Here is a 21,850-nt window from a genome sequence, read left to right on the forward strand (position 1 = left end):
TCTTCTGGTTTCATTATCTGCTTCCCCTGGTGAGATAATCTTTCTATCATTGTTTTTTTTCCTTTATTTTTAGCCAATTTGGCTAGCATTTTTCCAGATTTGTTGCCAAATCTGTATAATTTAGCCTGGAACCTAATTTCCCTATTGGTTTCTTGAGTCATTAGGAAAGTATCTCTAATAGATTTAGCGCGGACATATTTTGCCCAATTTTGGGGAGTTTTCATAAGCAGAAAATGGTTATATGAATTAACCAGATGATTACTCATTTCCCTCTCCTTTAACTTTACCTTTTTAGCTAACTTGGCAGTGTAGGCAATGATTTCTCCTCTAATTACAGCCTTTGCCGTTTCCCAAAATATATCTGGGCACTGTATGTATTCTTTGTTAAAGTTGAGATATTCAGTGAATTTGTCTTTAATCCAGTTTTTGAATTTTAGATCTGGAGTTAGATGGTAGGGAAAAAAGAATCGTGATATTTTAGATTTGGGGTGATCAGAGTATAGCTCAAGAGAGATAGGACCGTGATCGGATAGAAGAATTGGCATTATATCCGCTTTTACTTTTGTTATAGGTATATGTTGATCTATTAGGAATAGATAAATCCTAGAGAGGGTTTTATGAGCTTTTGATAAACAGGTGTAATCTTGTGTGTCGGGGTTCTGGGCTCTCCAAATATCACGTAAGATTAAATTATGCTTAATTTGATTAAATATTTTAGAGTCTAAGTTATCTTTTTTCTGTTTTAACTGTTTAGCGTTATTTCTGAGTCTATCTAGAGGGCAATTTGGTGCCATGTTAAAGTCACCTCCTAATATCAAGTGTCTTTCACTAACTAAAAGAAGTTTTGACTGGATCAAATTCCAGAATTCAGGATCAGTATTATTTGGTCCATATATATTACAAAGTGTGTAAATTGTATGTGAAACTTTCATTTTTACCAAGATATATCTCCCTCCAGAGTCAGCCTCAGAGTGCAAAACCATCACCCCAGGTCTTTTCCCAATAAGTATGGCCACGCCTCTCTTTTTCCCAATACTTGGTGCTGCAAAAACTTCTCTAACCCACTGTGTGTTCAATTTTAAAGATTCTTCTAAGTTTAAATGGGTTTCTTGTAGAAAGCCGATATCAGCTTTAGTCTTTCGGAGGTGGGTAAGTATCGCTTTCCGTTTAATGGGAGTGGAAATACCTCCTACATTCCAAGATACTAATTTTAAGTTATTGGTCGGTTGCATCATTTACACGAGAGGGAGGGAGGAGAGAGAGAGCAAACACATACCAAAAAAAAAAAAGAAGAAGAAAAAAAAGGGGGGGAAAGAAAGGAGGGAAGAAGGGGGAAAGAGACTTACATACATTAAATAAAACCACCCTAACCCAAGGGGGTTCCCTAACCACAAGGCCTAATTCCTCATTATACAACAGAATCATTTCTTAGTGAGATTATGCGCTTAGGGTCTTCAGAAAGTTTTCAGCCAATTGAACATCCTCAAATAGATGTGTTTTATCGTTAGCTACAACTTTTAATTTAAAGGGATATATTATAGTGGCACGATGGCCACTCTGTATAAACTTGGTGCAAATAGGGGCCAGCTCTCTTCTCTTAGCAGCTGTGTAGGCCGAGAAGTCTTGAAAAATTAAGATTCTGGCTTTGTCTATGAGAATTGGCTGATTTTTTCTGAAATACTGTAATATCATATTTTTGTCCTGAAAATTAAGTAGTCTTGCAATAACCGGTCTTGGGCAGTTATCATTTTTATTATGTAAGTGAGGGGTGCCAAGTCTATGAGCTCTCTCTACCAGAATCGGGTGATAAGTTAAGGGGATGCCCAGAGCCTTTGTGAGCGTGCCAGATATAAAAGAGCATAAATCATCATATTGCTTGTCCTCTGGGAGGCCTATTATTCGTATGTTATTTCTTCTAGATCGGTTCTCCAAGTCTTCCAATTTATCAAATATTTTTTGAATATTATTACTTGAAGCTTCTATTTTAGAGCTATGTCCTAGTGTTAGATCTTCTAGATCTGACACGCGTTGTTCCACTTCTTGTAATCTATTGGAGAATTGCCTGATCTCTTGGGTTAGTGAAGAAATGTCTTGTTTAATCTCTGCCCTAAGGGCATCGAATTTGGGTGTGAGAGCTTCAGTTATGCTTCCAACCAAATTTTGTAAATTAAGAGGCTCTGGGATGGGCGCTATCTGGGGTGAGGTTGATTGCGGTTCAGTAATTAAATCCTGAGTGTTTTGGGATTTCCTGTCCCTGTGTCTGACTGCCATAGTCGGTGATGGTGCCTTAGGTGCAGTCGAAAGAAATTTATCCATAAGCCGCGTGTTTATTGTGCTAGCGAGGGGGAGGTAATTGTGAAAAGACGTTTATCAAAATATATCGGTACGTTGTTCTCGTGTGTTGCTTAAAAGTAAAGGAGTGTGAGGACGTGTTAGTGTGAAGGAATGTGAGGAAAAATTATATTCCAAGGGATAGTAGTAATAGGTGTTTAAGTTAGCCTAAACTGGTTAGTGTGAATTAATAGGGGTGTGAGTTTATTCTATCTATTAGTATAGATGTTCAGTTTAAAATGTTCGAAATTATGACAGAGACTCAGTTACAGGAAGTTACTACCAATTTAAGTATAAAAAAAAAAAAAAAAATTCAGGAAAATTTAACTCTTAGTATTGTCAGAAAAGCAAACATCATCTGTTATTAAATGTATGAACAGAGAAGATTAAGTGACTGTTCTCTTCATCTCTCTCTTGTAAGATAAAGGTTTTCAGATTTAATAATTTACTTCTTTATTTGTTAATAGCAAGGTGGCGTTGTTATGTTAGTCAGGCAACTTTTTATGTATTTGCGCAATATTATAATGGGTATTTATGTTATCACAGTTACAGTTTCTCTTGGCAAAAAAAAAAAAGAAAAAAAAGGTGACACAATATTTTCACAAGCTTAAATACCTAAGCTGTAACTGTATGATAGTGCAATATCGTTGCCTAGGTTTTATAAATGTAGTATTGTTACAGCGATATTAATCATTTAAACTTATTTATGTATGTTCATAACACCTTTAATAAGAAACCAGAAGGGAATTACCAGTTTAATATTAATATACTCTATTGTCAAGTATTCTCAACTTGTCTTAGTAGTGCTATATTTTGTAGTCAAGCTTCCCTAGTGTCTATAAGTAGCATCAAACCAAAGTAACTTAAAGTAACACCATATTCGTTATTCTACCGGTACTTATAAACTAAGGTACTAATCTGAGTTAACAGCTGTGGATACTGAAATTAAGGACCTTTCTTCAGTGCCTAACTATTTAGTAACTTTTCACACTTTATATGATATTTTCCATGCAAATTATATATTCATACATTTCCAAGATACATTCAGTTCTTAAAAAAATAAATAAAGGAGGTTTTTTACAAAATTTCACAAGAATATTTTTTCTTTTCTTATGTAAGCTCCCAAAATATAGAAAGCCTTTCAACATGTATCTGTATAGGTATATCTTAAACAGATTCTAATGAATCTATTGAACTCTATTATATAGGAAAAAATAGAAAGCGGTTAGATACTTGATGAGAAATAACACAGTTCAATATTTATTTTCAACTATTTTTCCCTTCTTTTGTGCTTTCCTTTTTTCTTTATCTTTCCCCCTTTCTCTCCTGTTTTCTATATGTTTCCTTGCTCTTAGCCCAGAGTTTTATCCTAGAACATAGAAAAAAGTCCATCCCCGAGATAGCACTTTTCATATAAGCTTTTATAGGAGAGGCATGAGGAGTCAATGTGCTTTCAGGAAAGAATGTTATTAACTGCTAAGGTTATAGCAAGCAGATAAGGGTATTAAATAGGACATATGCATAGGCTGATGCTAAAGTTTCAGGAGTTCACTGAGGAGTGCATACATAGGACAGTTTGAGTCTCATATACTTTACCAACTCCTAACCAGGAGTGTATGATATCTGGAGCGTCCTTTCCGAAAAACCGGGCTTCCCCTACACGCAGCACCGGTGGGAGGGGAAGCGCCGGACTGACAAGAGAGAGGCAAGAAGAGTCTCGAATCAAGCCACTCGATAGGGCAGGGCCCAGTTCAGGCATCGAGGGCTCACAGCTACTTGACTCAGGATAGGCAGCGCAGCAATGAGACGTGGCCCGGGTCCCCCACGCAGCACCGGTGGGAGGGAAGCCCCGAGCCAATAGGAACTGTCGCCCAAGATATCACTGCGCCTCCACTCTTTCCTGCTGGTCCGAACACTGTGGGTCAAAGTGTGTGACAGCTATCTTTCAGGTGAGTGCTGTCCGACGAGTTTGAAGTCTTCGCCCCAGGCCGGGTATGAATGCAGGGGTCAGTGGGGCTAAGAAAAAGTCGTGTTAGGTCAAAGTAGCAGGCTCACCTCCGTTACTCCGTAAGGCCAGATAAGGTTTAGGATTGGGATAACAGCAGTCAGTTAGAATGGCTGCTGTTTTAGTCGGGACCCAGTTTCTTTTATTAAGGATTCAGGTAAGGCTCCGTCATCGGAACTAACGAGTCCGCTTGTAAGCACCAGCACCTGGAAAGAAAAGTTCAGCAAGGTGCGGATAATAGGTGTGCTGGTTTAGCCAAAGATTAACCCCTCTGTACTTCTTCGCTACTTAGTGTAACAGGTTTGTTAGTAGTTATATGACTTATAGGTATAAGCGATAGATTTTGCCAAGGCTTTATAGGTCCTTGTGGGTACTGCTAAATGCAGTTTAGTGCTTTGAAATGGCACTAATGCAGGTTCCGATAGCGATTAATTTTTTGGCTACACAAGCCGCCCTAGGTCTGAGGGTTTGGGCGCAGATTTCCCGCCAGCAGGCTTGAAGGAAGGTAAATCAGAGCAGGTGTCTTGCATGACCATACACCTGGGCTCCTCCTCCGGAACTCCTCGGGACACTCAGGTTTTATTAAACTTTCATGATTCAGATACAGCATGTAATTTTAAACAACTTTCCAATTTACTTCCATTAAAAAAAATGTGCACAGTCTTTTATATTTACACTCTTTTGAGTCACCAGCTCCTACTGAGCATGTGCAAGAACTCAGACTATACGTATATGCATTTGTGATTGGCTGATTGCTAACACATGGTACAGGGGGAGTGGAAATATACATAACTTTGAAATGTGTTAGAAAAGAATCTACTACTCATTTGAAATGAGTAAATGCTATTGTATTGTCTTGTTATCTTGCATTTGTTGATTATGCACATCTACTGTGTTTACTGGTCCTTTAAGTCGTTATCTTGGAAAGTTTTATTTCTTGTTGCTATTTCTGCTGCTCGGAGAGTGTCAGAGCTCTCGGCATTACAGTTTGAGTTTCCTTATCTTATTTCCATTCAGATAAGGTAGTTTTTACATACTAAATTAGGATTTCTTCCTAAGGTTGTTCTGATCGGAACATTAATCAGGAGATTGTTGATCCTTTCTTGTGTCCTAATCCTTCTTCTCAGGAGGAAAGACTTCTGCACTATTTGGACGTGGTCTGTGCTTTAGTTAGCGACTAAGGACTGTCGTCAGTCTTCTTCTTTGTTTGTGGTTTTCTCAGACAAATGCAAGGGTCTGAAAGCTACGGCTACTTCTTTCTTTTTGGCTGAAGAGTATTGTGTGTTTTGCATATGAATCTGCTGGACAACAGCCTCCCGAGAGAGTTACGGCTCATTCCATTAGGGCTGTTGCTTCTTCATGGGCGTTCAAAAATGAAGCTTCTGTGCATCAGATTTGCAAGGCTGCAACTTGGTCCTCTCTTCACACTTTTTCAAAGTTCTATATATTTGTCACTTTTGCTTCGGCTAAGGCCGTTTTTTTGGGAGAAAGGTTCCTCAAGCAGTTTAGGTTCCCTGTCTTGTCCCTCCCATATCATTTGTGTACTCTAGCTTGGGTATTGAATCCCATTAGTAATTAAGATGATCCGTAGACTTATCGTGGACTTATCGTGTCTTAAAAATGAAAATTTATGCTTACCTGATAAATGTATTCCTTTTTTGACACGATGAGTCCACGGCCCGCCCTGTTTTTGTAGTCAGGTTGTGGGTTATGTAAACTTCAGACACCTCTGCACCTTGGCTTTTCCTTTCTCTTCCTAACTTTGGTCGAATGACTGGAGTGGGTGGGATGGGAGGAGCTTTTTAAGAGCTCTGATGTGGTGCTCTTTGCCTCCTCCTGCTGACCAGGAGGTGAATATCCAATTAGTAATTAAGATGATCCGTGGACTCATCATGTCAAAAAAGAAATACATTTATCAGGTAAGCATAATTTTTCTAATTTCCTTCCATTCAAATGAATGGAAGCAGAAGTTTTGTGCTGAACAGATTGTTTGAATTTTCAACCTATGTCCATTTGGATGGTTTACTTTTTAAAGCGATATAAAACAGTCTGTTTCATTGCTATACTAAACAAAGCACTAAGTAGTTGTTAATACGTAATAGAAAATTAGAAATCATTGTAAGTGTCCATTACTTGCTGGGGCCTCTAAAGGAAGGCTTTTCTAGCTTAATATCAGAAATGATCTAGAGCAACATGACCTGGCTTACTGGTCAGTGAATGCTAGAGAATCAGGAAGTCAGTCTCTTGCCCATGCTCAGAAGAGGCCAAATGCAACTAAAGTCTGCTCCCTTATCTAGTGGCAGGCAGGGGCTAAAGTGCTAATTTTGCAAGAAAACATGTAAGTTGTTCGCTCTTTTTGTTAACATAGCCTGTTTCTTTTTATGTTTACTTTGATTTAACACACACACACACATATATATATATATATATATATATATATATATATATATATATTCATTTTTTTAACTAAATTCATCTTATGTTTTATGAGCTGTCAAGTTGAACGAGAGAGAAAATAAGTATATTACAAAAATGCTTTTAAAGGAATGTATCCAAAACCATACAGTTAAAGGGACATGAAACCCAAAAAGTTTATTTCATGGTTTAGGTAGAACTTACAATTTTAAACAACTTTCCAGTTTACTTCTATTGTCAAATTTGCTTCATTTTCTTGCTATCATTTGTTGAAGGAGTAACAATGCACTACTGGTTTCTAACTGAACACATGGGTAAGCCAAGACAATCGGTATATATATGCAGCCACCAACCAGCAGCTAAAACCTAGGTTCTTTGCTGCTCCTGAGCTTTCCTAGATAAACCTTTCAGCAAAGGATAACAAGAGAAGGAAGTAAATTAAATAATAAAATTAAATTGGAAGGTTGTTTAAAATTGTATTCTCTATCTAAATCACAAATGTCTAATTATGACTTTACATAGAAACATAGATATTGACGGCAGATAAGAGCCATAGGCCCAGCAAGTCTGCCCGACCTTACCTAACAGTATAAACTTATCTAGTTCGTAGGATAGCCTTATGCTTGTCCCATGCATTTTTAAAGTCCCCCACAGTGTTTGTTGCTACTACCTCTTGAGGAAGTTTATTCCATTAACCAATCACCCTTTCTGTAAATAAGTACTTCCTCAAATTACTCCTGAATCTACTACCCTTTAGCTTGAGCTCATGACCCCTTGTTCTTGAATTTTCCATTTGATGTAAAATACCCACAGCCTCAGTTTTACTAAACCCTTTAATGTACTTGAAAGTTGCTATCATATCACCTCTTTCCCTTCTCTCCTCTAAGCTATACATATTTAGGTCATTGAGCCTATCCTGGTAAGTTTTATTTTTTAGACCATGTACCATTTTGGTAGCCCTCCTTTGCACAGATTCAAGTTTGTTAATATCCTTCTGAAGATATGGCCTCCAGAACTGCACACAATACTCAAGATGAGGCCTAACTAATGATCTATAAAGTGGCATAAGAACCTTACTATTTCTGCTGCAAATACCTCTACCAATACATCCAAGCATTCTGCTAGCCTTACTCGCTGCATTACTACATTGTTTACTAAGTTTTAAATCATCTGAAATAATAATTCCCAAGTCCTGTTCCTCATCTGTAACAGTCAGTAAAGTGGCATTGAGTCTGTAACTAACATTTGGATTTTTCTTCCCTAGATGCATTATTTTACACTTTGCTGTGTTAAACTTTAGATCCCAGTCGTTTGTCCAATCCTCCAATTGTTGTATATTACTTCTCATTTTGTCTACCCCCCCGGAACATCCACTCTGTTACAAATTTTTGTATCATCTGCAAACAAACATACTTTCCCCTGTAGCCCTTTGCTGATTTCACAGATAAATATGTTAAACAAAACAGGCCCCAGAACTGACCCCTGAGGAACACCACTAGTAACAGCACCCTCTGCTGAATGAACTCCATTTACTAAGACACTTTGTTTTCTGTCCAGCATTCCACCCAGTTCACAATTTTTGAATCTAGACCAAGGAGATACAGTTTGTGAATTAGTTTATTGTGTTTCACGGTGTCAAATGCTTTGCTGAAATCTAGATATGCTACATCAACTGCTCCATCCTTGTCTAATACTTTTGTCCTGCTGATTTTGGTCCTCAAAATTGTTTGTCTTTCTGTAAGTCATAAATCTTTCTTTTAAGAGGCTTTCCATTAATTTCCCTACTACTGAAGTTAAACTAACTGGCCTGTAGTTGCCAGATTTTTCTCTTTACAGTACCTTTAAGTTGATTTCACAAGTCAATCAAGCAATGAAAGTAAACTGAGGTCTGCAAAATGCTAACTCACAGACCCAGGAAGATTACATGAATCTTGACCTGAGATATCCATGAAGGAAAGAGTTAAACACATCAAAATATGGAATTAAGAGAAAGATAATTGCAAAAAAAATAATCTTTTGTAGCAAATTATATAGAAATTTGGCACTGTGTACTAAAGTGGAGAGTCATGTAACAGAGGTGTTACTTCTTAATATACTTACATCCTTATTCATCTTTATTATGATTGAAAGCTCTTCAAGTTCATCAGCCCCCTTCGAAATAAAATTTGCATCAATCTTGCTGGTACGGAAAAGCTGATCTCCTGGGCGTGGCAGTATTGGCAAAGTGAAAGAGAAAGAGACAACGGGTTAGGTAGAGATAAACAAATTATAAATAGAAAAATGCAGTGGCATCACCTGATACAGACACACACCAACAGATATGGACATGAAAAGCAAAACAGACACACAAAGACACAGACACAAAATGGCATAGACACAGATAGTAGAAGGCCTACTCAACAGGGGGTCTTGGTGCAAATTGCAAGAAGCCCTAGATTAAATAAAACTTGTTTGTAAAAGCCAATGTTCAACTGAAAAACTCTTCAAAACTTTGCAGCTCAAAAATGATAGAGTTCAAAAAGATTTGTACCCGCCCGTGTCAGCTCCATTAACAACAACAAAACCACTTCTATCTTGCAACTGATAACATCCTGCAATGTAGAATGACTTCCACTGTCAAGTATACCAACATCACAAAAATGTTTTAAAAACATTACATGAGACAACCATGGCAGCTTTGATATTGTGAGACAAGGCTGCTGTGTCTTTCTAAATCCTGCATGCTGAGTTTAGGTGAAAAATCTCAACAACGTAGTGAGAATTCCACAGGACACACTGGAAGACCCACGTTTAGTGCAATGTTCGAGTCTGCAAGTTTGCCGAGGCAAATTCTCTTCTATCCTGCGACTTAGAAAACACTTTTGCCAAAGTGTTTTCTAAGTGTTGCAGCCATAATTAATGTTTTTCCAAATTGCTAGTGGTTCGTCTTTGCTGTGAGAGATATTATGTATTGGAGCACTTAAAACAGCTATATATGTTGATGGAAGGAAGACCCACTGGACCCTCAGAAGCCTAACGAGCAATATAATGGGTGTCTAAAATGCACAATAAAAGAGACTCCTATAGCATTTATTCTGAATTTTAAATGTGCAGTAGATCTCTTTTTCTGATAATATTTCAGGTCCCCTGTACAGGGATGCCACCTCAAAAATGTTTTCCTGGACACTTATGAGTTATACATGCAGCAGGGTGTGCAGGTAGGAACATGAAATTCAACCCTGGACAGCACCCAAATAGTGATACTGAACAGCACTATTTAGGTTCCTCTTTGCACAACCTGCAGCATGTAAAACTCATAAGCATCCAGGAAAACATGGCTGAGGTGGCAACCTTAGTGTCAGGGTTTTCTCCCTGTTGTGTTTGCCATGTGCTGCTGGCAGCCATTTTACTCACCTCTCTTCCTGACTATGGTGCATTGTGGGGGATGCTGCTCATTTCCTGCAGTTCCTTTTATGGCCAGACTGGTGTGCATCATCCATGTGAGACAGGATGCAGTCTCAGAATTGTGATGTCATCACTTATTATTTAAAGGGCCTCTGTACAGTATGCTTTGCCTTTGCGTTGTCTCAGACCTGTTTGTGAGAGTTCCTGTGTATTACCTGGCTGCCTGACGTCCTTCCTGGTTCCTGATCCCTGGCTTGTTCCTGACTCTGCTGTTTTCCTTGTTCCTGATTCCGGCTCGTCTGACTATTCGCTTTGGCTCCTGACTCGGCTCGTCTGACTACCAGCTCTGGTTTTGACTCCTGGCTTATTATTTGACTTGTGGACTTTTTATTATTTTTTGCTATTAATAAAGGTGTGATTATTTTTGCACTTCTCGTCTCAGTCTGATTCCTGGCACCCTGACACCCTATCCCTTTATCAGCCATCAGCCAATCACAGACTCATATATGTACACACTGTGATCTTTTGCACATGCTCAGTAGGTGTCACGCTGCTCCTCTGCTCTGCTGTGGCCGTTACCATGGATACAGGCACTCCTCCTGTTGCTAGGGATACGGCAGTGTAACTGCAGCATGGTGGTGACATCATCACCGCCCGCCCTGTCTTCCCTATGTAAAGGCCTCAGTCTCTCTCACCGGTGCCCAAGTATAGGTGTTACTTCTTGTGCTCCTGTGTGCTGTTTATCTGCTGGACTGCTTTACTGTTGATGAACTCTGCCTGTTTTGACTGCTCTGCTTGCCTTAACCCCTGAATTGCTGGACTGCTTAACTGTTGATGAACTCTGCCTGTTTGACTACGCTGCTTGCCTTAAAATCTGCATTGCTGGATTGCTTAACTGTTGATGAACTCTGCCTGTTTGACTACGCTGCTAGCCTTAACCCCCTGACCCACTGAATTGCTGAACTGCTTTACTGTTCATGAACTCTGCCTGTTTTTAATTCTCTGCATGCCTTAACCCTAAAATATGCTCTAGGATATTCCCTATCATTCCAGCTTGACGTCGGCATAAGAAGATTACTGGCCAAGCTTGGTCTGATAGTGGAATATCCCACGAGCATTACAGTAGGAGCTGTTGCCTCAAAAAGATAATGGAAGTAAATTAGAGAATGCAGTTTTAAGAGACTTTCTATCTGGATCATGAAAACTTAATTCAGTGTTCCTTTAAAAAAATAGCACTAATTTGCAAACCTTTCCAGAAAAAGCTAACATTCAAATGTTGATATGATTTAAATTAACATTAAATTTCCATTTTTAAATATTAATTCTCAACACTGATAATTCATCATACGCTTTTGAAATTGAATTAGATTTAAAACAATATTGAAAATTCAAAACGAGAGAAATAACTGGTATAAACCACTTGTTTTAAAAGACATTTAAAAGTGGTAATGGATTATTAAATACAGAAGATGTGCATAATCAACAAATTCATAATAAAAAGACAATGCAATAGCAACAAGGGGTAGATTTAACAAGCACTCCTTTTAGATGGCAGACTGAAATTGTCCCAATCCAATACGATTGGGATGATTGAATCCCCACTGCTAGTGGCCCATTGGCTGCGAATGTGCAAGGGACGGTATTGCACATTTAACATTGTACAAGCAGTTCACCAGAACTGCTTGTGCAATGCTGCCCCCTGCAGATTTGCGGCCAATCGGCCGCTAGCAGGGGGTGTCAATCAGCCCGATTGAATAGGATCAGGCGGATAGCAGACCGCAGCCTCAGAGGCGATGGACCAGTTATGGAGCAGCGTTCTTAAGAACGCTACTTCATAACTGCTGTTTCCAGCGAGCCTGAAGGCCCGTGCGGAAACAGGGGCACCAAGCTCCATTCGGACTTAAATATGACTACTCAAACTTAAAATGAGTAGTAAATTTGTTTCTGGCAAATTTCAAAGTTATGTCTATTTCCACTCCTCCTTTATCATGTGACAGCCATCAGCCAATCACAAATTCACACACGTATAGTTTGTGGATTCTTGCACATGCTCAGTAGGAGCTGGTGACTCAAAAAGTGTAAATATAAAAAGACTGTGCACATTTTGTTAATGGAAGCAAATTGGAAATGTGTTAAAAATTGCTGCTCTATCTGAATTGTGAATGTTTACTTTTTAGTGTCCCTTTAACCAATTTCTAAAGTGTAGATGAAGACAGAGAAACAGTGATATAGATTTATAAAGTAAAAAAAGGCAACTAAAAACAGACAGATGTGGTACAGGTAGGGTTGTCACCTCGGCCATGTTTTCCTGGACACTTATGAGTTACACATGCTGCAGGGTGAAACATGCATTGTGTTGTTCATCAGCACTATTCATATGATGTCCAGAGGCTCAATACATGCCCCCCTGCTTACCCCGCAGCATGTGTAACTCATAAGTGTCCAGGAAAACATGGCCGCCGAGGTGGCAACCTTAGTAACAGCACACAGAGTTACCAATACATAAAGACAAAAAAACACACAAACCCAGACACACAGTGACACAGACATGAAGTGACATTACACCCCTATTTAGAATAATGCACAAATACAAAAACGCAGGGATTATGCTTTGATCAAATGTGATCACTAGGAGCACAGATACAAATAAAAAAATAGTCTCATATCCAAAGAGAGAGATCGTCACACAAGTTGTAGGAAAATTTGGATACTAACGGTGCTGTTTGCAAGTGGATTTTTCACTCATTTTCAGCGCTCTGTTGGTGGATTCAGTGCAGGGAATACATATTGGCCTAAAAATGATCACACAAAGTATCAGCACTAAAGCACAGGAGACCAAGATCACAAAGACAGTAACAGGCCACAATAGAGGGAGCGACCAAGATCAGACAGTGACAGAGCACAGGAGAAACACTGATCAAGTTCACTCAGTCAGTGACAGGAGCACAGGAGAGAGACCGACCAAGATCACACAGACAGACAGTGACAGAGCACAGGAGAGAGACCGACCAAGATCACACAGACAGACAGAGACAGAGCACAGGAGAGACACTGACCAAGATCACAAAGACATTCAGTGACAGAGCACAGGAGAGAGACTGACCAAGATCACACAGACAGTCAGTAACAGAGCACAGGAGAGACACTGACAAAGATCAAACAGACAGTCAGTAAAAGACCACAACAGAGGGAGCGACCAAGATCAGACAGTGAAAGAGCACAGGAGAGAAACTGATCAAGATCACTCAGTCAGTAACAGAGCACAGGAGAGACACCGACCAAGATCACACAGACAGACAGTGACAGAGCACTGGAGAGAGACTAACCAAGATCACACAGACAGTCAGTAACAGAGCACATGAGACACACTGACCAAGATCACACAGTCAGTCAGTAACAGAGCACAGGAGAGACACTGACCAAGATCAGACAGTGACAGAGCACCGGAGAAACACTGACCAAGATCACACAGACAGACAGTGACAGAGCACAGGAGAGACACTGACCAAGATCACACAGATAGTCAGTGACAGAGCACAGGAGAGAGATTGACCAAGATCACACATATAGTGACTTAGCACATGAGAGAGACTGACCAAGATCACACAGATAGTCAGTGACAGAGCACAGGAGAGAGACTGACCAAGACCACACAGACAGTGGCAGAGCACAGGAGAGAGACTGACCAAGATCACACAGACAGTGGCAGAGCACATGAGAGAGACTGACCAAGATCACACAGACAGTCAGTGACAGAGCACAGGACAGAGACTAACAAGGTTACACAGATAGTCAGTGACAGAGCACAGGAGAGAGACTGACTAAGATAACACAGACAGTGGCAGAGTACAGGAGAGAGACTGACCAAGATCACACAGACAGCAAGGGACAGAGCACAGGAGAGAGACTAACAAGGTCACACAGAAAGTCAGTGACAGAGCACAGGAGAGAGACTGACCAAGATCACACAGATAGTCAGTGACAGAGCACAGGAGAGAGACTGACCAAGATCACACAGACAGTAACAGAGCCCAGGAGAGACACTGACCGAGATCACACAGAAAGTCAGTGACAGAGCACAGGAGAGAAACTGACCAAGATCACACAGACAGACAGAGACAGAGCACAGGAGAGACACTGACCGAGATCACAAAGACATTCAGTGACAGAGCACAGGAGAGACACTGACAAAGATCACACAGACAGTCAATAAAAGACCACAACAGAGGGAGCGACCAAGATCAGACAGTGAAAGAGCACAGGAGAAACACTGATCAAGATCACTCAGTCAGTGACAGAGCACAGGAGAGACACTGACCAAGATCACACAGACAGACAGTGACAGAGCACAGGAGAGAGACTATCCAAGATCACACAGACAGTCAGTAACAGAGCACAGGAGAGACACTGTCAGGATTTTACCATTCTGTACCTTTAACTACTAATTATCATACTGCTATTTAAGGCTCCACCTACTGTTGAACGTTGCTTGGTAATTTGTTCAGTCACCCACTGTTCCTGAACACTTCGCACCTAGCTATTCCCTCCTGTCTAAGTTGGGATTTCCTGCTACTGATGCTAAGTTCCTGTTTCTCAAGTCTTGTGGTTTTGCAGCTCCACAACTTTGTTCCTGTCTCTCTCGCTGCTTGCTTCCTGCTTACTCGCATGCTGGTCCGTTGGCGTGTGACGTCACTAGGTGAAACCGCAGCCGCCACACACTCTCACTGAATCTCGGCACACGCTGTGTGCATTTCTTCTCCGGTAACTCCGCTTCTGCTCCACTCTGAGGATACTATTTGGGAAGTCGGTTTGTATGTATTATCATCAGGATTACCGGTCTGTATTACCAATTTACAAATAAGGATATCTTGCCTTTCATGTCATTTGCTACTGCTTGCCTCAAATAATCAAGTAATCAAGTCTACCTGCCATACTAAGCTATTATCCAGTTTATCTCATGCACTTGCTGTTACATGAACTATTCCGCTTGTGATTCACTATATTGACTTGCACAGTGACTTTTGCCGTATCTATCATTTGCCTAAATAGCACTGCTCCATTTGCATTAACCTCTGATGAACTTTATGTGCTTAAACTGACTTTAACCCAACAACTACTCTCAAACTGCATATCTCTTATCTGGTTGTAAATAACCAACGAAGCTACCCTGCACAACTCTATCTAAAGTGTGTGTGTGTGCCTGTGCAAGTTATGTAAATATTTTATATGTGTGTGATGCGAGTCTACAACTATTTTGGATGTGAATAAGCTTCTCCCTAAACTTTGGATTCTGAGTTATCCTACATTACCATACTATATTACTGTTTAGCTCATATCCAACTTCTTTTGGTATACCATCTTCACTCTGTATCCTACAGTAGTGACCCTCAGATCTATGAGCATAACAGGGTTCACACAAGTTAGATCTTAGTGAACCCGAGGTAAGGTGTGAGACTGAGTGGTCCTGCATGAACAAGGGTACTAGTTCATACTTAAACATTACAGACACTGACCAAGATCACACAGACAGTCAGTAACAGACCACAACAGAGGGACTGACCAAGATCAGACAGTGACAGAGCACAGGAGAGACACTGACCAAGATCACACAGACAGACAGTGACAGAGCACAGGAGAGACACTGACCAAGATCACACAGATAGTCAGTGACAGAGCACAGGAGAGAGATTGACCAAGATCACACAGATAGTGACTGAGCACATGAGAGAGACTGACCAAGATCACACAGATAGTTAGTGACAGAGCACAGGAGAGAGACTGACCAAGATCACACAGACAGTGGCAGAGCACAGGAGAGAGACTGACCAAGTTCACACAGACAGTGGCAGAGCACATGAGAGAAACTGACCAAGATCACACAGACAGTGGCAGAGCACAGGAGAGAGACTGACCAAGTTCACACAGACAGTGGCAGAGCACATGAGAGAAACTGACCAAGATCACACAGACAGTCAGTGACAGAGCACAGGAGAGAGACTAACAAGGTCACACAGATAGTCAGTGACAGAGCACAGGAGAGAGACTGACCAAGATCACACAGATAGTCAGTGACAGAGCACAGGAGAGAGACTGACCAAGATCACACAGACAGTGGTAGAGCACAGGAGAGAGACTGGCCAAGATCACACAGACAATCAGTGACAGAGCCCAGGAGAGACACTGACCAAGATCACACAGAAAGTTAGTGACAGAGCACAGGAGAGAGACTAACAAGGTCACACAGACAGTCAGTGACAGAGCACAGGAGAGAGACTGACCAAGATCACACAGACAGTAACAGAGCCCAGGAGAGACACTGACCGAGATCACACAGAAAGTCAGTGACAGAGCACAGGAGAGAAACTGACCAAGATCACACAGACAGACAGAGACAGAGCACAGGAGAGACACTGACCGAGATCACAAAGACATTCAGTGACAGAGCACAGGAGAGACACTGACAAAGATCACACAGACAGTCAATAAAAGACCACAACAGAGGGAGTGACCAAGATCAGACAGTGAAAGAGCACAGGAGAAACACTGATCAAGATCACTCAGTCAGTGACAGAGCACAGGAGAGACACTGACCAAGATCACACAGACAGACAGTGACAGAGCACAGGAGAGAGACTATCCAAGATCACACAGACAGTCAGTAACAGAGCACAGGAGAGACACTGACCAAGATCACACAGACAGTCAGTAACAGACCACAACAGAGGGACTGACCAAGATCAGACAGTGACAGAGCACAGGAGAGACACTGACCAAGATCACACAGACAGACAGTGACAGAGCACAGGAGAGACACTGACCAAGATCACACAGATAGTCAGTGACAGAGCACAGGAGAGAGATTGACCAAGATCACACAGATAGTGACTGAGCACATGAGAGAGACTGACCAAGATCACACAGATAGTTAGTGACAGAGCACAGGAGAGAGACTGACCAAGATCACACAGACAGTGGCAGAGCACAGGAGAGAGACTGACCAAGTTCACACAGACAGTGGCAGAGCACATGAGAGAAACTGACCAAGATCACACAGACAGTGGCAGAGCACAGGAGAGAGACTGACCAAGTTCACACAGACAGTGGCAGAGCACATGAGAGAAACTGACCAAGATCACACAGACAGTCAGTGACAGAGCACAGGAGAGAGACTAACAAGGTCACACAGATAGTCAGTGACAGAGCACAGGAGAGAGACTGACCAAGATCACACAGATAGTCAGTGACAGAGCACAGGAGAGAGACTGACCAAGATCACACAGACAGTGGTAGAGCACAGGAGAGAGACTGGCCAAGATCACACAGACAATCAGTGACAGAGCCCAGGAGAGACACTGACCAAGATCACACAGAAAGTTAGTGACAGAGCACAGGAGAGAGACTAACAAGGTCACACAGACAGTCAGTGACAGAGCACAGAAGAGAGACTGACCAAGTTCACACAGACAGTCAGTGACAGAGCACAGGAGAGGGACTGACCAAGATCCCACAGACTGTGACAGAGCACAGGAGAGAGACTGACCAAGATCACACAGTCAGTGACAGAGCACAGGAGAGAGACTGACCAAGATCACACAGATAGTGACAGAGCACAGGAGAGAGACTGACCAAGATCACACAGACAGTCAGTGACAGAGCACAGGAGAGAGACGGACAAAGATCACACAGACAGTGACAAAGCACAGGAGAGAGATTGACCAAGATCACACAGACTGTGACAGAGCACAGGAGAGAGACTGACCAAGATCACACAGACAGTCAGTGACAGAGCACAGGAGACTGACCAAGATCACAGAGACAGTGACAGAGCACATGAGAGAGACTGACAGAGATCACACAGATAGTAAAAATGGCAGTAATCTTTTATGTGGATTTTTTTTAAATGGTGGTGGCCTGGCGGAGTATTGCATACTCTGTCAGCATTTAACATTGCACAAGCATTTCTAGCGAAATGCTTGTGCAATGGTGCCCCCTGCACATTCACTGCCAATTGGCTGATTGCAGGGGGTGTCAACCATCCCGATCGTATCTGATCGTGATTATTGCGGTCTGCCACCTCAAAGAGGTGGCGGATGAGTTTGCACGTGCAAACCTGTGTTAAGTTTTATAGTCTCCCTCAGCAACTTATCACGAGCACAAGTACTGAACCACCAATCATTAAATATGCCACTACAGCACAGGGATGTCCAATCAAAGACTATAAATACCCATGAACCCCTTCAGAAAGTGCTTAGACATTCTGGTGTCAAATCACTAGTGTCCCTAGCTCCCAGAATTCTCCAGTGGTACTTCTGGTTCACCGTATCTTCCCTCCTGTTACCTGGCTTGTGCTTTACTCTGTCCTCTGGTACTTTAACTCCTCACTGCCTACTTTGATTCTGCTTTATTGCCTGACTTCTCTGGATTTGCTGCTTCTTCTGTATTAAACCTAGGCCTGTGTTTCGGACTGTCTCTCTGTCTCCTCCATTCTGGCCTGATGGTGTTTAAGGACTAATCTCCTGGCTTGACCTTGGCTACCTCCTGACTTTAGCTTTGGATATTCCTTGGCCTCCGTGACTTTCTCCTCCTTGATGGACCTATCCCCAATTTTGGTTTCTTTCAGTGAGATACCTCCACCTGCAACCTTACCCAGGTACGTCTTTTTACCCTAAGATCATATTACACTCCCATTGCAAAGCCATCTAAAGAGCTTTTTTATCCAGCCTCTTCCATCTACCTATGAATAGGTCCTTCATGGTCCATGTCCTTACCACCCTGTGGTCATAATGGAGCCCACTCTTCTGATTGATAAATCAGTGAATGATTGATACTGAAATTAAATTTCATGGTACAAAGCAATATTGAATTATATATATCACAGCAAAATTAGCAAAGAGAAGTAGTTACCTGGCTTCCTTCCCAAATACCACTGCCTTCTGCAATTTCAGAAGCGCCACATCATAGTCATAATCTTCTTTTATCCCAATGGAATTTTTCCGGTCAAGTTTATAGCATTCATGCATCTCAATTCTCTCTACACCATAAGATGCCTCTCCTACAGAGATTGCACAAAATCCACATTTCTAAGAAAGCGACTGAATGCTGATTGCCTTCTCTTTAGATTTAGTGTTAAAATTGAAATCAAAGACTAAGTTCAGAACTCACCATCCGCATAGCTGTAACATAGACAATATTTAAAAGGACATAATACCCAAATGTTGAAGCACTTGAATGCGATCCAGCACAGCTGTAAAAAGATGACTAGCAAATATCACCTGAGCATCTCTATGTAAAAAAAGGAAAATATTTACCTCAACAAAAAAAAAGGGACAGTCAAGTCAAAATAAAACTTTCACGATTCAGATAGTGAATGTAATTATAAAAACTTTCCAATATACTTTTATTATCAAGTTTTCTTAGTTCTCTTTGTATTGTTTGTTGAAACCTAAACCTTGTTAGGCTCATGTGCTAATTTATAAGCCATTGAAGGCTACCTCTTATCTTGGGGCATTTTGACATTTCTTTTTCACAGCTAGAGGGTGTTAGTTCATGTGTGCCATATCAATATAATTGTGCTCACACACGTGAAGTTACCTAGGAGTTAGCACTGATGGGCTAAAATGCATGTTTGTCAAAATAACTAAAATAAAGGGGGCAGTCTACAGAGGCTTAGATACAAGGTAAATATAACCATGTTGGTTATGCAAAACTGGGGAATGGGTAATAAAGGGATTATCTATCTTTCTAAACCATACAAATTCTGGAGTAGACTGTTCCTTTTAGCAGCCAATCAGGATGCTAGTCACAGGACTTGCAAGGGAGCATATTTTCCCACTCACTAAAAAATCTCTAGAGAATTAAGTGAAATCTTATTAAATCACAGTAAAGTAAATGTGTCACATTAGAGTTGATTAATCTGATTGGCTGTTGATTTTCTTTTTGTTTTTTTTGCCATGCAGCTGAGAGTAGTTGGAGGACATTTTTCACCGAGCACTATTATAAGAAATTTTGAGGTAAAATATCTTCCTTTTTTAAATAGAGATGTTAAGGTGATATTTTCTTGCCAGTTTCACTTTAAGGTGGGTATTATGTCCCTTTAAGCTAAATAATACAGAGAACAATACTAAATATAAGGAACAGAAGGTAGGGAAAGTAAGCTCTCCGTTCTAGTCTGCCTGCCATGTCTTGTCTATATTTGTTGTACCCACCTTTATGGCACTGCCAAAAAGATTAACAAATTACAAATAAACATAGAAATCAGAAAGAACGGTTTAATGTAATGTTAGAATGTTGAAAATTATTTATTTAATGTAATAGTCTTAAGAACAGAAGATGTAATAGCACAACATTATCTTACCAATTTTAACTGAATACTTGTTTGCGGGAATGTCTTGTCTGACACAATGAGCAGCGTAGAGAACCCAGGACCCTGATATGAGAGAACCCATGCAAGGTGTAGTTGTTGGACCCTGATCGAATAGAAGCAAATAGCAGCTCATTTTGATATTATTTATTAACCATTTCCTATTTGCATATTTATAGATTGAAAATCACAGTATTTGAGGTAATATTTTATCTAGACATGGTGTCAGCAGTGGGATCTTTTTTATTCTGTTTCAAACTTACTTCTATTTGTACAATCCAAGGGTGATGAAGTCGTTTTTTATCTGCGTCTGACTCATCATTAAGGCCACACATATCACCATAATTATCTATCTCTGAACACATGACAAAAAAGGGAGTCAAATAAAGAAAAAAACAATTGTTTGAGGTACTCAACGCAATACTAAAATCAATATAAAATCAATTAAAAGGATATGAAACTCAAAACTTTTCTTTTGTGATTCAGATAGAGTATGCAATTTTAACCCCTTAACGACCGACGACATGCAGGGTACATCCTCCAAAAAAATACACTTAATGACCGAGGACGTACCCTGTATGTCGTCGGTCTGGGAAAGCGGTGGAAGTGATTCTGATCGCTTCCAGGTGCTTTCCGGTTATTGCAGTGATGCCTCAATATCGAGGCATCCTGCAATAACCCTCCTTGGCCATCCGATGCAGAGAGAGACACTCTGTGGCCCTCTCTGCACCGGACATCGATGGCCACAATCGTTGGTGGGTGGGAGCCGACATGGGAGGCGGGTGGACGGCCATCGATGGCTTCAATGATGCAGAGGGGGGCGGATTGTGGGGCGCCCGCAAGCACGGGGGCGGGCGCGTGCATGGTGCGGGAGCGGGTGGGAACCACTACACTGCAGAAAAATTTGATGCAAAAGTGGGAGAGGGGGGGTGGAAGTGTAAAATATAAATCATCTAAGGGATCTGGGAGGGGGTGGGGGAGTTGGTCTTTGGGGGGGAAGCTATACTACAGGGACCCAGGATGGCTCCTAATAAGTTAGAGGGAGAGGGTTAGAGAGCTGTTTGGGGGGGGGATCAGGGAGGTTGGGGGCTAAGGGGGGATCCTTCACATCAGCGTATGTAAATATGCTAAAATAATAAAAAAAATAGCTTTTATTTTAGTACTGGCAGACTTTCTGCCAGTACTTAAGATGGCAGGGACAATTGTGGGGTGGGGGAAGGATGAGAGCTGTTTGGGAGGGATCAGGAGGTGTGATGTGTCAGGTAGGAGGCTGATCTCTACACTAAACCTAAAATTAACCCTGCAAGCTTCCTACAAGCTACCTAATTAACCCCTTCACTGATAGCCATAATACA

General features: G+C 41.1%; 1 protein-coding gene across 2 annotated transcripts in view; it reads right to left on the bottom strand.

The window, feature by feature from the left end:
• The window catches only part of LOC128667088 (complement C2), a 263,324-nt gene that overhangs the window by 55,904 nt on the left and 185,570 nt on the right, over positions 1-21,850 (bottom strand). For both annotated transcript variants that reach the window (XM_053721978.1, XM_053721979.1), the window contains exons 11-15: positions 20,759-20,850; positions 20,490-20,601; positions 19,040-19,187; positions 12,851-12,927; positions 8,852-8,952 (exon numbers count right to left, since the gene is read on the bottom strand). In XM_053721978.1, the coding sequence (XP_053577953.1) occupies positions 8,852-8,952; positions 12,851-12,927; positions 19,040-19,187; positions 20,490-20,601; positions 20,759-20,850 (530 nt within the window). The remainder of the gene's footprint in view (positions 1-8,851; positions 8,953-12,850; positions 12,928-19,039; positions 19,188-20,489; positions 20,602-20,758; positions 20,851-21,850) is intronic.

The sequence above is a fragment of the Bombina bombina genome, chromosome 7 (assembly GCF_027579735.1).
Source record: "Bombina bombina isolate aBomBom1 chromosome 7, aBomBom1.pri, whole genome shotgun sequence".
Classification (NCBI taxonomy): domain Eukaryota; kingdom Metazoa; phylum Chordata; class Amphibia; order Anura; family Bombinatoridae; genus Bombina; species Bombina bombina.